This window comes from Falco rusticolus, chromosome 6 (assembly GCF_015220075.1).
Source record: "Falco rusticolus isolate bFalRus1 chromosome 6, bFalRus1.pri, whole genome shotgun sequence".
In the NCBI taxonomy this organism is placed as follows: domain Eukaryota; kingdom Metazoa; phylum Chordata; class Aves; order Falconiformes; family Falconidae; genus Falco; species Falco rusticolus.
In genome coordinates this window covers 31,771,488-31,788,471 of record NC_051192.1, presented here as the reverse complement: position 1 = coordinate 31,788,471, position 16,984 = coordinate 31,771,488, and the positions used below count along the sequence as shown (strand labels likewise).

At 37.8% G+C, this 16,984-nt stretch overlaps 1 protein-coding gene across 1 annotated transcript in view; it reads right to left on the bottom strand.

Annotated features, from left to right (window-relative positions):
* Positions 1-6,132: 6,132 nt before the first annotated feature.
* The window catches only part of CLVS2 (clavesin 2), a 59,631-nt gene continuing 48,779 nt past the window's right edge, over positions 6,133-16,984 (bottom strand). The window contains exon 5 of the mRNA XM_037392975.1: positions 6,133-14,606. Within this exon, the coding sequence (XP_037248872.1) occupies positions 14,519-14,606 (88 nt within the window). The 3' untranslated portion in view covers positions 6,133-14,518. The remainder of the gene's footprint in view (positions 14,607-16,984) is intronic.

The following is a 16,984-nucleotide window of genomic DNA, read 5'->3' as shown; positions in this document are numbered from 1 at the left end:
AAAGGTCCGCCTAGTCCTGTTTCTGAGAGTGGGCAGCAGCCGATGCCCAGGAAGGACATGAGAACTCTGCAAGCTGGAACTGATGCTCCCCTGGTGAACTGTCAGAACACTTGAAGCCCTGTGTCCCAAGAGCTCCCTGAGCCAGTGGCCATATTTTTTGCATTTAATGACCATAGATAAATAGTTATTTTATAAATATGTTTTTGGAAGTCATATATACTTTCAGCATCTACAGTGCCCTGTGGCAATGCTGTAAAGATTTTAATTAGAGATTGCATGAAGACTCACCTTCCTTTATGCATCCTGACTGTGCAGCCTGATCCTTTTGTGTGGTGACTCTTCACTCTTGTATTAAGAAAAAGGCAGCTATTCCGTTTCTCCAAGCCACTCATGAGTTTGTAGGCTTTTGTCATACCTCAAACCCCACTGGCTATTTTCAGGGCTGACCTAGCACATTTACTCTCCATGTGCAGACAACGTTATGTCATCTTTGTTATCAGTCTCTATTAATTTTTAGTTTTATTAAATCCTCTCAGTGCAAGCTAGCTCAGAACTGTACTTTCTAGATTGACTGCTAGCAGTCAAAAACACTGCAAAGGGGATACAATTTTTTTATAAATAACACAGTAGCATGTGGTGTGGTCTCTACTAAAGTAAATTGATATTCCATTGATAGATGATCAGAAAGGAAAGAGAACCCTTACACGCTGGAATTAACACTCTGATCATGGCAATATTTATCTTAATGCTTTAGTTCCTTGCCATCACTGTCAGGCCTGGATCTTCCCTTTTTCCTCTCTCTTATCTCCTCCCTCTCTGGTATGGTTAATTTTGCTGCCTTGATAAACATGAGTGCCTTGTCTATCATGGTGTCAAGAAATGTGTTTGTTTTCACACATGGTTAATACATGAGAAAGTGCTTCTGACATAGTATGTCTGATAATTGTGGATTTTGAAAGGAAAGATGCAAAGCCACCTACTTGTTTATTTAACACACGCCTCAGATGATCTCTTTGGCTATCCTCAGGTGAGAGTGGATGAGGCAGAAACTTTGGGATAGATGAAGAGGAAGGAAGAAAAAGAATAAAACTTTGAATGGATGAATATGCTTCTGAAGGGCTGGAGGCATATACTAACCAAATCACGACCTTTCTGAAAGTCACCTACAGCAAACTAGAGAAGATAATCCAAACAAAACCAAAAAAAAGGAAATTTTTTTCCTTAGAACAATTTATGGATTTTGAAATTATATTTGTCTCAAATTATAAGGAAATGTGAAAATCCCAAAAGTTTTAGCAAAATAAAATATCCAAATTGAAGCAGAAATGTTTTATGTCATTGTTTTAACTAACATATCATCAAAAGAAAAATTATATCAAAATAAATTGATTTAAACTGTTTTTAAAATATACTTCAAAAATGTGGATGAGATTGAAATGTTTCAACTTTGCTAAATCCAGAATCTTTAGTAGGAAAAAGCTTCCTGGACAAACTCTGACCTGACAAAGTCTTACTCAGGAGAACAGGGAAAGAAAAGCTTCATGATGGAAAAAATTAAAAGGCTTAAAAAGAGTCCCCTCCCAGATGCAGGCAGTTTCTGATGATCTCTGATGCTGGGCTACAGTAAAGTATCTAACTAAAGTGACATTAATCATCTGTGCTCTGAAATTATGGACCTTACTAGCTGTGGATGTCATGGAGGTAATAAAGCTGAGGGATGAGTTATTTAAATTTATAGAGCAGGTGCAAGCATTAACTAAACTTTTCAGAAGACCAGTCTTACATTTTAAGATGCGAGTTTATGATGTGATTATTTTTCTAGTTCAGTAAATCATCAAGTGACTTATACTGTCCTCTTATTCTCTTTAATCTTGAGTGAATCACTGAAAGGAACCAATATATGTTTGCTACCTATGACTTATTTTGACAGAAGTCGAGCAACAGAGCAGCTTTAATTTGAGAGTTTCTCTTCCATGAGAAATTGTGGTAGTTTGCCATTTGAGTTTCTCCTGACACAGAACCAAGCGTGACCTGTGACTTCCTTCAAAAAATGTGATGTTAATAATTCAGACTCATAATATCACTTTAGCCTTAATCAGAATAGTGGTTTTGATTAAAATATATAAATAAATAAATAAATAAATAGATAAATAAATAAATAATAAATAAATAAATGAATGAATGAATGAATGAATGAATGAAAAAGAAGATATTACTTTAGCTATTTTAGTTATGTTATAAACTGTCATAAAATCAATTTTAAAACCAAAGCCATTCTGAGAAGGAAAATCAAAGACAAGTCATTTTAATCAAAATACTCTTGCAAATAAAGACTGCAAAGTGGAACATTAAAATCAATACCAGTAATGCTACAAGCCTCTAGTAGTTTTCCTCACAAAATAAATAGTCCCTTTGGGAAACTCTTAGGTCAGAAAAGCTAACAGTTTTATTCTCTGCCTTCCCAATATTAGTTGTCTGACTGCACCAATACTTTTCTCTCTAGGGTGCAGTAGTTTCATTCAGTGAGACTGTGTGGCAAAAATCCCACAGAAGCTAAAACCCATATAAAGTATCCTTTATGAAGGAGTTTGTTTGTGTATCTCAAATCCAAACCAAGAAGCTGTGCCATCTCTGGCCTTATGGCCTCATTATTTAGTGCCTTCAGCCCCTGACACAAACTCACTTCGGCAATCTGAAACCCACAAATGTCACTCTGAAAATAAGCAGTGCTGAAAAGCAGCAGGCAGGCGCCTCTTCATTAGGTGGCATCCAACAAATCCACAGCTTTCCCTGATAGGCATTTGTAATAGATACATTCTTACCTGAACTTCATAAATAAATAAATAAATGAAGCCAAAACAAAACAGCAATTCTTTTATTCATGGGGTTTTTTTTATTATTTTTTTTAATTTTTTTTTCCGCACAAGGGAAAATAATGGGAAGGTAAAACTAATTATTTCCAGGGGAATTTCTCAAGTCAAACCATGCTATTTGCATTTTATTGTCTCTGCAGAGGTGTAAATTGCTCTTGTTTGGGGCTTTATATTGCACTGATAAGGTGCTTCTAGAAAAGGGAAATTAGGCAGAAAACTAGCATTATTATGCATTTCTGGGATGCTCATACTTAATTATTACAAACAGCCAATCTTTGAATAATAAAATGCAGGGTGTTAAACAGTCAAAAATAAATGTCTGCAGCTGCAGTGCTACGAAAGTATCATTTGATGAATTACCTTGAAATGGAAAAAAGGACTCATCTCCCCACCTTCTACCAAAAAACCCTAACACAAAAACCACCTCAACATCAATAAAATTAGAAGACAGGGAACTGGCAATAAATTAAGACTAAAGAAATTCTCATATAGTAGATCCATTTGCTTCCTTTCGTATTGCAGGGACATTAGCAGAGAAATTTAAAAGCAATGAGCTTTAGAGAACTTAAAGGGAAGAAGCAATGGTAGTAGGTCAAATTCCCACTTTCCCTGAAAAGCTCCGTAAGATCCTTCACAAAAAGAACAAGTGGCAGAGGATGTTACTCACAGGAATTATGACTTCAGGTCAACCTCAGTTAATGCCTGAATTTTAATTAATCCACACTGCACTGCAGTTGCCTCTGCATTTTACTAAAGCCTTATAACAAGGCAGTTTTATAGCAGTGAGAAATTAACAGTAGGCTAAATCCACTTTTCTATAGCATGGTCTTTTATTAATGCAACTGATTTACATGTATTACTAGCAGATAAATTCATTTTCCCCTTTAATTCTGGAACCTGAAGATCATCACACTCTGAAGTGACTGCAAACTATACCTCATGCAAAGACTCTGTATTTGACAGGGGTCTTTGCAAGTGTTTCTTCCAAGTACCCTCTTCATTGCTGCATCTTTATATCATAAGTAAGTTTAGTCCATAATTTTTCTCAAACTACACTATATGTCAAATGTTTTTAATGACACTATAATAATGCAAGAAGCTATGGTTTAGCACACTTGTACAACGGCACATCACCCTGATGCACCACATGGGCTGAGAACCATGGCTACATTTTTTTAAAGAAGAAAAGCAAGTCACATGTGTGAGGAATTAAATAATGAAAGATGAGTATAAGCTGGGATATGGCAGTTCCATTTTTCTTTTCTGGTTTGTTGGCTGGTTTTGTGGTGGTTTTTTTGGTTTTTGCAAAAACATGTTTTATTTCTCCTTGAGGTCTTTGCTATATGACCATTAAAAGTGTCTAATAATAATAATGTAAAGCCTTAACAGCAAAAAAATTTCCAGTTGATAGTATGATGCACAATTGTACCTCATGCTTTATTCTGAGCACTTTAAGATTTCAGTGTATTTTCTTGTTGGTTTCTGATAGTCTGATCTGAACTACAAAAGTTTATGCTCATCAAAAAAAAAGAAAGCATTGTGAAGTTTTTGAATATGTTGTCATTTTCCACCACGGTGTTAATTTAGAAACTAATTAAAAGCTTCATATTTCATATTAAAATTTTATAAATTCTCAGTTAATATATCAAACTAAAAGAAAAATTGGGGGGGGTGTCATTAAGATCAGTATTTTTACAGCTTCTTCATCAGGATTAGGCTTTATGCAATGGTTCTAGAAACATACAGTAAGATCAGTGATTCTCACTTCATTGTTTACTAAGAAATCACGTCAATTTTTTTTTTCTTTCCATAGTCTGAAATGAAAAATGCTGCTATCAAATAATACGATTAACTGTTTCCTCTAGCATTATCACTGCTGGAAATAAAATTTAATCAATGATATTTCATTAATAAATATATCTTTTTGTAAACTTGGGAAGAGGCAAGGTGTTAAATTTTTCACAAAGACAAAAGTTTAAAAGTTGTAGCTCTGAATAGAAGAGAATGATAGTGTAAAAGAAAATTATCTCCCTTTTGACCAGTGCGGCATATTTTTGCTACATATGCACTTTCTCAGCTGCTAACCTCCAGAGTTTTCAACAGTTAAATTGATGGATGAAGGGAAGAAAGATTGCTTGCCAGCCTGGTAGTTTATCCAGAGGGGAAGGGACACTGTCAGTCAGGGTTCAGGTACTAGAAGGGCTTTTGACCAGCCAACCATATGTACATGTCTAGAAGACTAAATGCTATTTTTCCTCACTACTCAGCTCATGAGAATGAAACCAGCACTGTCAAGGCACATGCAGGCAATGAGACAAAATACTTTATTTTCTACTGTCTACATACAACAATGCAGCACCTGGGAGCTGAAGGACTACATTCCTACATAGATGAGAAACCATAAATTACTTTTTTTCAATGTAGGAATTGGGAAATCTGTACTTCCTCTTGGGAAGTTACACTTTGCAGAACTGGCATAAGGAATGCATCTGAATATACCACTGAGATTATGTGTGAAACAAAAAGCTACTGTGGCCTTTTTTTTATTATTTTTTAAAATCTGTGTAAACCAAAGTTAAGATATGGAAAATGTACAGAGAATGTGAATAAATGTTCTTGTGCCTAAAGTAAGGAATACTACAGAAAGGACATTGGAGAAGCACACAAACACATGACTGTCATTTACTGGGTCTCTCCCTCCCAAGAAAAATAAAATCTAGAATGAAATATGGTCATTTTGCAGACACCACTTCAGCATCACAGTCGGTTCTACCCTGGTTACTCTCTCCTGAGAACAGCAACATTTCCCTGAAGATACAGACATCTCTGTGAGGAGCTAATATCAATTCTCCCTGATGTGGGATCAAAAGAAAAGTCAACATACATGAGATGATTCTAGGGAGCACAGCACAGAAGAAGTTAAGAGGCATGAGAGTAGAAAATATTTTTGAGAGAAAAATGAGCTTTTCTTGTGCTACATCTCTGCCTGATCTTCATCTGTGAGGACATTCACGACCTGCAGACTTCCAAGAAGTGACAGCTCAAAACAGTATTGTAAACATGGAATATGTTAGCTCTCTAAAACTTACTGTTGGGCAGCAAGAGACGTTCAGTGTTACCAGAAAAAAAACTTACATGCTGATACACCACTCAGTTATTTCTTATTTTTCTTTCAAAACCTTGATAAAAATCAAGTACAGTTGGTCCAATGTCCTCCACACATATTTCAGCACAAGCAAGCCAGACAAACACTCCCATGTACAAACACAAAAATATATATGTATTTTAATTTTCATTTGGTCATATTTTATTTAACAGAATGTCATTCTTCCTCAGTAATCAACAATGATTTAAAGTAGTAGTACTCTCCAAAGCAGCCCATTGATCACAGAGAACTGATGATATTTAAATATACAATATAAAGAGTGACATGTTTCACAAAGTTGCTTAATCTTCAGATTTTAGGTTGGAACACAACAGACCAAAAGTAACCATCTTACTAGGTCCAAGAATAAAATTCAAACTGACAAGTTGTGAAAAGAGAATAGTTATTGAAACTATACATAGAGAGAACGTGATTGATAGACTTGTCCTGGCTTTACAAATCTCAGACCCCCTGAGTCCTAACAGTACTAAACTGAGAAACAAACAAATTTTCTCCTGAGGATACAAGCACTGTTTGCAAATTACTCCTGTAATTTAATTTTTGAATTTTTGATATTTTGCTATAGTATTTTCCATAAGGCTCCACAGTAGATTGCTGCATGAAAAGAAAATTTATTCAGTAGTTACCGCTATGCAAGTATTACAGAACACAAGAGCCTTAAGGCACAGATAGCCAATCTAGCAATTTTAGATGTCGCCATAGCTAGCTGTTAATCAGTATTCTCGTAACAGAGTTGTATTAATAGATTACGTGAGTGCTTTTACACTTGCATGAGTGCAGAATCAACAAAGTTAGCGTGAGTTGTGCACAACCTTCATTGGGACAGGAGCACTTCCATAATCTGCTGTTGCTTAAATTTTGGGGCAGTAGTCCCTACCTGAAGAGTGGTAACTAACAGTCAGGGGAAGGTAGCATCTTAAATGACAAGAGCTGTCTCAGATGACTGTCTGTCTACACCTGTGCGGACTCCTAGCCAGAGTCTTTTTTATTATTATTATTCCTCTGTGATGAGGTCAGCTGTTGCTCTCATTTTCCATTTCACCCTGTTACCAGAGATTTGTACAAGGGAAATATTTAAAATAGTGGTCCTCAAGCTCTAGTCTGCAGATTATCAGGGTGTTGGGGTTTTTTACAGTTTTCTCCAGTCATTCATAGAATAAAGTATGGACAGAAGACAGGATGTTGTTGAATGCAAGGGAGTAGGAGAAGACAGGATGCAGACTGGGGAAGTTTTGTAGGACACATTTCATACAACAGTCCATAGGGTGAAAGAGCTAGAGAACTAAATGATTTAAAAGAGACATTTTTTTTTTTTTAATAGTGTCAGGTATTCTATATGTACCTCTCTGAATATATTAATAGGTTTACAGTCACATTTTCTACTATTCAATTCCTTCTGCCACTGATGCATGGAAGATGCACATGAACCTCAGGGAAAACTGTATTTAAGGGAAAGTGATTATACACTAAGTCCCATCAAGGATACAATGCAACCAAACCCTGAAACTCTTTAGTTATCATAATCTTAGGCATTACTTATAACCATCACCATTTTAATATTTTTAGACATTAATTGTAATGCTTAAAGTTGTCAGTTTCCTTTAAATCATCTCCACTCTGAGTGACTAATGGATACAATTAACATCACCAGCAGAACTGTTTAAAGACACAGAACACAGATCACCAGCTACAGCTCAAAGGCTGCATAATTAGCGCAAGACACCGAGGTGCACAGGAGAGATTCCCACGCTGCTTACACTCACAGCCTTCTACACAGAGTAGGCACCAATATTGATGTCAGGGCAAGACGGGCTTTAATCTGAGCAAGCACTGAATTCTCCCACATGATCTTTGCAGCAGGGACTTACAGAATACATCCCTCTCTTCTCTTCCTATGGACAGGCTGCTGAACATTAGCTTTCCAGCTCCTGAATGCTACATGGTACCCACATCCCAAGAACCACTGTGGAAACAGCAGCAGCAGAGGCTGTTTAGACCTGACATATACATCAGGTTTAAATACATCAAAAGCAAGTTTGTGTTGGCAAGAGAGAAAGATGCTCTCTCTCCTTTCTGATGACAGATGTGTGGTGGGGTATGTAAGCCCTCTCTTACATTACAGGGCAAGTGAAAGCCTCCCTCATCCTGATATTAAAATGACAGATCAGTTCACTCCAGCTCCCCACTGTTGTTTTCTCCATAGGCATTTCACCATTACTTATGGACATACAGCTCTTTCCTTCTCTCCCTGCATGACTTCTTCAGCCAGGCAGGACATGGCATTTCACATATTCCTTTGAGTACCTGGTTGGGGCCCATCTCCAGATGAAGATCTGGTGGCATGCACTAATCCATTAAACCATGTTCACAAGCTCAACTACTGCACCTACAATTTCACATCATAACTCTATAGACACAGGAAACTCCACCATGGCTGTACAAGGTAGACCATGTGAAAAAAGGGAATTCTGCTCATAACGTAGATGGGGAACACACGATAGACTACTGGTTCACTTTTTTGGAAGCCTCCATACAACTTCCCTCACATCATTTTTGCCATTCATATGGCTTTTATTTGCAGCCTTGTTTCTGGTTTTTATTTTAATTATTGTGTTTTATCATCTTCTATTATCTTTTCCCTTGCTTTTTTCTCCCCTTAAATTTTTATTAACCAAGGGACCTGATTTCAGATGCCTGCCTTTAGGCACTGCTGTGTGTTGCTCATGATGCGGCAGCCTCTTTAAGGAATCACAGAAGCATTTCCATATCAGACAAAAATTGTAATTAACCCCCACCACTTGCCTGCTGCAAATTGACAGACATGCCAATTCTCTGGAAATGAATTCTCCACTGAAAGCAAAAGGAAGCTTTATTACACCTTTATTAGAGAGGACTAGTTGTAAGTGACCGATTCAGAAACAACAGGCTGATCATGGTCCCCACAGACAAAATACTTTGGTCATGTTTTAACAAAAATACGCACCACATGGAAACATCAGCATCTTCCCTTGGAGGTGTCTCTATTTTGCCTGTGTGCAGTGCTTCCTCTCTGTTTGGATTCCACAGTGATACCATAAACTCAGGTTCTCAACGCACTGCAGAAACTCACTTTTTTTTCTCTCTTTTTAAACTCCTATTATGCGAGTCTGACATGTCTGTTATCAGTTTAAAGCAGTTTACACACACAGAGCACTGGAGAACGAGTGACAAAGTAGGGGGAGCCTTGTGACCTATGTTTCAACTTCACCACTATGCAGCATACCACACGTTGTTATATTTTAACAACAAAATCACTTTTCAAATTGTGCAATCCAACAGGGGTCAATGCCGTTTTGTGGCAACAGACCCATACGAAGGGAAGAAATTAAGATCCCAAAGCTGACAGGAAAACATTCCTGCACAACTGAAAGCTGAAAAGCAGACTGAAGGGTATGTTCAAGTCAGTGTGCTAAATACAGACCCTTGACATGGGATGGTTCAAGGTTACAAGGCAATACAAGATGTGGAGTCCTATCTGCCCAGCTTGCATTTTCATTTGTGGTCACTGAAATAAATAAATATTCACTGAAATAAAATGCCAGCATTCCTTGTATAGTTAATGGGAAGTAAGTATCTTTCAAGGCCCTCAAAAGGAGATCCTCCCTGACCAAGTTCAGAATTCTTTACTGTGCAGCCAAGATTTCCTTTTGGGGGTCTTCTTTCCATCATTATACAAGGGAGACAGGCATTTCATTTGGGGGACATAATCCCTTTTCACAGTTTCCTTAGCAGAAATGGTAAAATGTACATTCAGATTTAACTCCACAGGAAAGCAGACCACACCTGGTTTCTAAAAGTCTCATGGTAAAAGATTTAGATAGGTTTCTAAAAAAACTAGGCATGACTGAATCAACAACCAGACATTCTTCTTATACAAAACAGCGACACGTTATTTTCTCTCCTGCAGTTCAAACCAGACTGAGTGATCAAAGTGTCATTTTTGTTGTATATAAACACAATGTAAATGTCTTCAAGATTTCATAATGTCTCTAAGCAGCTATGTTTCTGTTTTGCTACCTGGGAAATGCAGTAACTTATTTTCTTGATTTCAGTGTGCTTTCAACTTTGTGGACAAAAGTACTATCCTCAGCACCACAAATAAATGCTCATAAACTACGTGAAAAACGCCTTGCTTTAGAAGGACACGACACAGCTAGCCACATGATTAAGTGATTTTTCAGTACAATCCTTTGAGACCTTTGTTCTTGCCTTTCATATTGATATTTACCTTCCAAATTTGTCCTGCTACCCAATTCTGTTGATAACTCAGCAGGACATTCCCCATAGGCAAATAAAGATTATCAAAACCAAACTCAGTGCCTCCACCCCATTTTAATATTCTAAACAAAATCCTGAAGCCTGATTTTGAATTTTTCTCTCATCTATGCTCTTTCAAATATGACTTTTTCAAAAATCTTGATGAACACATATGCTGATAATAACAAGGACAATATAACAGGGACATAACCCATGCTTATTGCAATGTGTTTCGCAGGTAATTCTAAATGGTAGCTCTAACATATAGCAAACTTTTTAATTTCCCAAACAGAACAGGTAAATAATAAAAGGTACAAACAAAATATTGTCAGGTTACAATTTTGTCAGGTAATGTGCTTAGGCTTTGCTGTGACTGTGATTAAATAATACAAAGAGCATTGCATGCAAGGTACCGAGCTAAAACAATTCTTTAAGAGAGCCGTTAAAGTGAATCTGCGCCTCCACGTATCAATGACCTATTGAGGTCCCTTCTACTCCTGTTTTCCTTAATTCCATGTGTAGTTTATGTATGTCTCTACAAATATCTCTTGTTACTAGGCATAGCATGTTTGTGGAGTGCAAGTCTTTTTAAATATGCTATACAGTAAATTTACATTTCTGTAAAGACATCTTAAAGCTATTTTACAACTAATAACTATTGGGAGCCTTTGTATTTCTTGGACCTTAGTGGGACTGATACCTGTCTTTATAAAGCCAAGAGACTACTGACATCTCTGATTACAGCAGGAAGGCTTTGGGCATGGAAGTTTCCAAAATTTTTCCATATAATATTAAACATATGTTTCATGGAAGAGACATCATGTAAGGGGATATTTTTTGATTTTGCCAAAGGCCTGAAACATCAATTTTTACACTTTTTTTTTTTTCTTCCCCTTTTTTTCACTTAGTTGCTTGGACAGGTGTATCTAGTTTTTCCACTAAGTTCCTCGTATTGCAAGATATTTGTTTTATATGCATATTGGCATGCATAATTACAACAATGTTTATACTACCCAATACACAACAAAGGTAAGAAATTAAGAGGAATTCCTCCCAAGCATTTGAAATCCATTTTTAGCACTTCAATTCTGCTATAAAAATTAGACATCAATTCCTATGATAATAAAGATTGGAAAAAGTTTTCAGTCCAAATTTAATCTATTAAAAATTGACCTACCTACAAAGATTTTCTACAAGAAGCAAGGGAAAGGCGAAAATCCTTTGTTCACCCTGATGTGTAAAAGATAAATGCCTTCAAAGAATACCGAGAGCATGTAAAGGATAATTATTTTTCTTACACATTTCCATGTTCTTAACCGATGTCACAACTGCAGTTAGCACTGCCAGAATTTGCTTCAGCAAAATAAAAGCTGCAGCCAAGAAGACCTGTAGCCCAACTCTTTAAAAGTGAAAATCTTACTGAAAAAGTAGTTTTCTTTGTGGTGAAGGATGAGGTCTCAGTTACACAAAATTAGAATATATCCTACTTTCATTCTCTGGAAAGAATATATTAATACTCATTAACTTGAAGCTGAAATCAGGCATCAGAAAACATTACATAAATTACAACTAAGTGTATAAATAAAGGATTTGCAAACAAAACAAACTGATGAAGCTTAAGCTTCAGACAGTTGAGCAGGCACACTTTCCTACAAAGATGGTCTGTGGGTATGTAAGAGGCATTTGCATTTTCTGACCAGACAGCTGGTGTACTCTAAAATCAGCATTATTCTGGTTTACACCATTTGGCCCACGTATCCAAAAGCATCCATGAAGATTCTGATCACCACTGTGTCACAGTTTGCATACATCTGGAATACTGACTAAATCCTGAAGCCCTTAAAAGGAGAAAATTTCTACTGATATTAGAGTTTTATCTGATAAGGACTTAAAAATCAGATTGATGGCAATATACTATTCTATTATCCATAAGTGTGGGCATATATAACATACATTCAAATATGGCACTTATGCAAACCCTTGAGACACATCTCCCCTATCCAGCATGATGTTACAAGGAATGTGAAAAACAGGACTGAATAAAGTTGTATCTAAGAATTCACTAATCTTTCAAGTTTCTTAAACCATACAAGTGGTACTACAACAGTTTCTACTACTGAAAACTTGCAGGACAGACTGAAAAGATGTTCAGGCTCCGTATCTTTTCTCTTTACATTTCATAACACATACCATGAAAACAGAATTAGGAGAGCAGAAAGGCGATGACTTGTTCAGACAAATTCCTGCAATGCAATGGGGTGGTGGGGCATACGCTATTTATCAGCGTTGCTAACGAACTGCGATGTGGGAAAGCTTTATCTGTGTGCTGCCTGGGCTAATCAAGGGTGATGCTGGAAGAGACAGGGTAGTCTCAGCCCTGAGAAACGCCAAAGCTGTCCCCACAGGAGTTACAGCTAAACTCTGAGACGACTCACTTCCAGGTTTCACTCTCCACTCCCTCTTAACTCACCCCAGCCTACTAACTCTTACAGCTGCAGTCAGCCTGGGCGAGGAGAGGTGACCTGCAACTGGTGACTTTGAAACTTCAGTGGTCACTGAAGTGATGGAAGAAATTCTTTAAATTCTGGCGCTTGGGAGGTGGGGCTCCTGGGAACTGTCTCCTCCGCTGTGGTCAGTGTATTCTTAACTAAACCCTGCGTTGCCCAGACACGCTCTTACAATAACTATTCAGATGTCTTGGCAGGCACCCTGTGTCTTCTCACACAGATTGCTGTTAAGTCCTAACAAGAAATGACATTCTTGCCTCAGCATACAACAGGCTGCACACGCGTCAGTCAGCACACAAAGATGGCACAGCCCCTGCGTTTCAGCTGATTTACCCAATCCCTAGTGAAACCTGTTGCCCTTTTGAGGTAAAATGTATTTCTCTATTATGGCACATGTTCAATATATACAGTTACACTACAACAAAAACAAAATTGTCCTAAACACATAGGCTGAGATGTTTGACTGCAACTTATTCATATTAATCCTTGCTTGGAGTGGAATGCTGTTGTTCTATGGAAAGTTTTACTATATTAATAATGACATTGTCTCAATACACAATCTATAATATATCTAAGTACATTGAATAAGTATGATTTCTTGTATAAACCTTCAATTAAATATACTTGTCTAACAATGTCACCTTGTATGTTTGTCAGAGATTGGTAGAAATGTATATATGTATCCAGTTTCCCAGTGCACAGGATTCAGTGATTAAGTTTTGACCTCTGCTGCCAGGCTTTACTTTCAAACAATGGTTATTATGCTGTATTTGGAGGGCTACTGCCTCATTCCAAGGGAGAACAGAGTTCTGGAAAAATTCTTCACATGCACCCAAAATGCAAGAGAAGTAATCCCAGTGTGTCCCACATTACAGCACCCAGATTAGGGTAACAAGCCTGGTTATTTGCAAACTGTAAATGAAAATTAAGGAAGAAACCTCACAGAGCCATACAGCCCAACAACAAAGCTATCAAAGAGTTGGTTCCAGCTCATCTGTTATCTTTTTCACAATGCTACATGATTTATGCTAATTCACAACCCTAAACCACAATGTTATTTGGGAAATCAGTTCCCACAGTTAGGAAATATTCTACTGATTACAGCATCTCCAAGTTCTTGTATTCCCTCTTTATCTTTGCACATTACATGAGCATTGCAGAGAGAAAACAAAACAGCAGTCAATACACTAGCTGCAATATGGCTTCCTATGAGAAGGACAACATTTAATTGGCTTTGATATTTTTATTTGTCCAGTATGTGTTATTTTGTGTGTGTGTGTGTATGTGTGCGTGCATGCACACTTTTTTTTTCTCTTTTTTATGGTGCACTTCACTGACATATTTAATAGTCCCTCATTTCCATAGCATTTGTTTACCATAACTTACAAAGTCAAATCAGAGGATTATATTGTATTTACAAACAAGTTGGCACTTACAGAATAAATTATTGATTCCTCTTTATTTTTTGTTATTTTTATTTTCCTTTTTCCTCCTCTTCTTTTTCACCGAAGGGCAGCCAGAATTCAGGCAGAACAGTAAAACTTGATGCCTGCTGCCATTATGCTACATTAACATGAGTAAATAGGGTTCCAGCCAGTACACTCTTTCCCAATGGTTTGCTTGTTGCTGAGAGGCAATGCCTTCCACCTCAGTTCATGTCCGACGCTCAGGAACTGTTAGTCAAGTGAAAGCAAAGGCTGCATGTTATCTTCCTCGTTCTTATCCATGTGTTTCAGCACCCCAGGATCCACAACCGACTGAGACCTGCAGGGGGATAACATGTTTATTTGACATTTCTAGATCAAGACAAATGACGGTAAACCTCAGCTTTCTTCCGTTTATTTGACATTTCTGCCAGGGCTTAAAAATAATGGTACAACATTATCCAAGCATCTGATCATTGCAAATGGTCAGAAAATACCCTCACAGAGTGATTACATGGCTTTAAAGGACTCAGTGCTGGTTTGCGGATATAGTGGATTCTCTTTTCTTTGGTGAAACAGTAAAACAGGGTGCATCCTCCGCACACAACAGAGGGCATGAGAACTAAGCTGCCTTTTGTACTGACTTAATGACTCTCTCTGCTAGAGGGTTACATGGCACCAGGGTGATAAAGACGATACAACTCACCACCCAGGTGGCTAATGGCACACTGCAATTAGTAGCATGTGTTAGCTGGAAGCACAAGATGCTTCTTTTCTAAATAGCACTTAGATGCAACAGTATGAGATCCTAAGCCAACCCTGGGGAATCCTGCCATGGCCAGCAGGATTTCTGGAGCAGTGGACACATCTGTAAAACTCACTTAGCAGCTCAACTAAACAGAGCAGAGAAGGATGGTAAGGGTAAATTCAATGATGACTGTAAAATTTTTCCAGGTTCTCTGATTCAGCATAAATGCATAACACTGGTACTGATACCCTGCAACAGCCACGTGTGAGGGAAAAAGAGGAAACCCCAACCCCCAGAAAAATCAAAATGCTGCATTAAAAACAAAATTTGAAGTCTTACAGGGTTCGGTAAAAGCAACCCTTGTTAGACGTTTCCTTTAGTGAGAAGAACCTCATGCTAGAAATGCCTTTCTCTTCCTTTCTGTAAAGATTTGAAATGGCTAGAGCATGTGACAACTCTACAATGTAAGTATCTATTTCTGACCAGTGAAAGCACACTGAGACTGCAGCATGGCTACAGATTTGCCTATTTGGGGGGCTACAGCACAGAGAAAAAGCTTTACAAATTCTGACATTCCCAAGACAAACATACATAGTCAATCCCCCACTCTTATAAACTGGCATCCTCTACTGAAAAAAATGAATGAGGCTGATAGCAGGAGGCAACGTGGTCTTTCTCAAAAAATCTAAAGAAAACCTTCAAAAACAGAAGAAAAAGTATCTGAATTAAAGCATAGGTGAGAACTTTAAACACAAGGATATTTTTTAGTATTACTTACCACATTCTCTTACTAATGCTAAAATCAAGAAAATTAGCTTTAAAAGTCTCATGCTCTCTCTTGTGATAAACATAATTCAAATTTTTAATTAAAACTTACAATACTGTACAATAACCGTCATCTAGAAAGCTGGTCAGTTCCTCAGGCAGAAAACTAAACCACTGAATTAAAAATGCTCCTTTAAAATCTTCACAAGGTACCGTGTCAATGCAAAGCTGATTGAAAATTTACTGGTGAAAAGCTGTTACTCCTGAAAATTCCAGTTCATCAAGATAAAAAATGCTGTGGAAGCATATTAATTTCAAAGGATTCCCAACCAAATGTCAGTACTAATAGGAGACTGAGCCTCTTCCTCAGCTGCCAATGTCTGAGCAACCAAGGTTTCCAGCTCTCATCTGGGGAACTGAAGGGGAGCCGGAAAGGCTGCAAACCTGCCCTCAAATTCCCCATAAGGCAGTTTTGGCCATAAATTTGGCCAAGGGCTCCAAACTCCACAACGCCAAGGCAGATGTGAAAATGGAACTACACAGACCCTGATCTATGGATTGTAAGGTCAGGAGCCTAAATGCATTGAAGAAGAAGGAGAAATATTTTTCATTCAGTTTTAAATCAACATTTACTGTCATGTTTCATTCATTTCAGCAGCAATTCTGGAACGAAGGTATGTAAAAGGAAAAACGGTTGTGTAAGTCTATAGCACCTTACATCTACATCTGCCAGATAACTTAACAGACATTACTGAATAAATTCTCACAAAACACAGTAGGACAAAGTTGTGCTACAAAGTCCCACTGCAGAGGTGAGGAACCAAAGCCACACACTGCAGATTTGATAAACAGACATCTGCCCTGCAGGGTTAGGTGAGAAGAGGATGCAGGTCTCCAGCTGGGTGTCTCAGCCATGAGAGCCACGGGGGGACACAGCCGCAGGCCAAACATGCTGAGACAGCTGAACGGTGCCATGTGATGTGAACATGTTCTCCCCAGAAGTTTGTGCTACAGGTGAGATTAATTCCTCCTTACCTCCTCTACCCTTCTCACAAACAGCCTTCCTTTCAAGTAGAGGTCACCCAATTCACTAAAGGTTCAAGGAGATCTAGAAGAATGTCAGTGATTCATACAGGGGCAAAAAATGAGTAAGAAATAAATTCTCAGCAGAGTTTTGGTTTAAGAAGGATATTCTTTCAGAACAA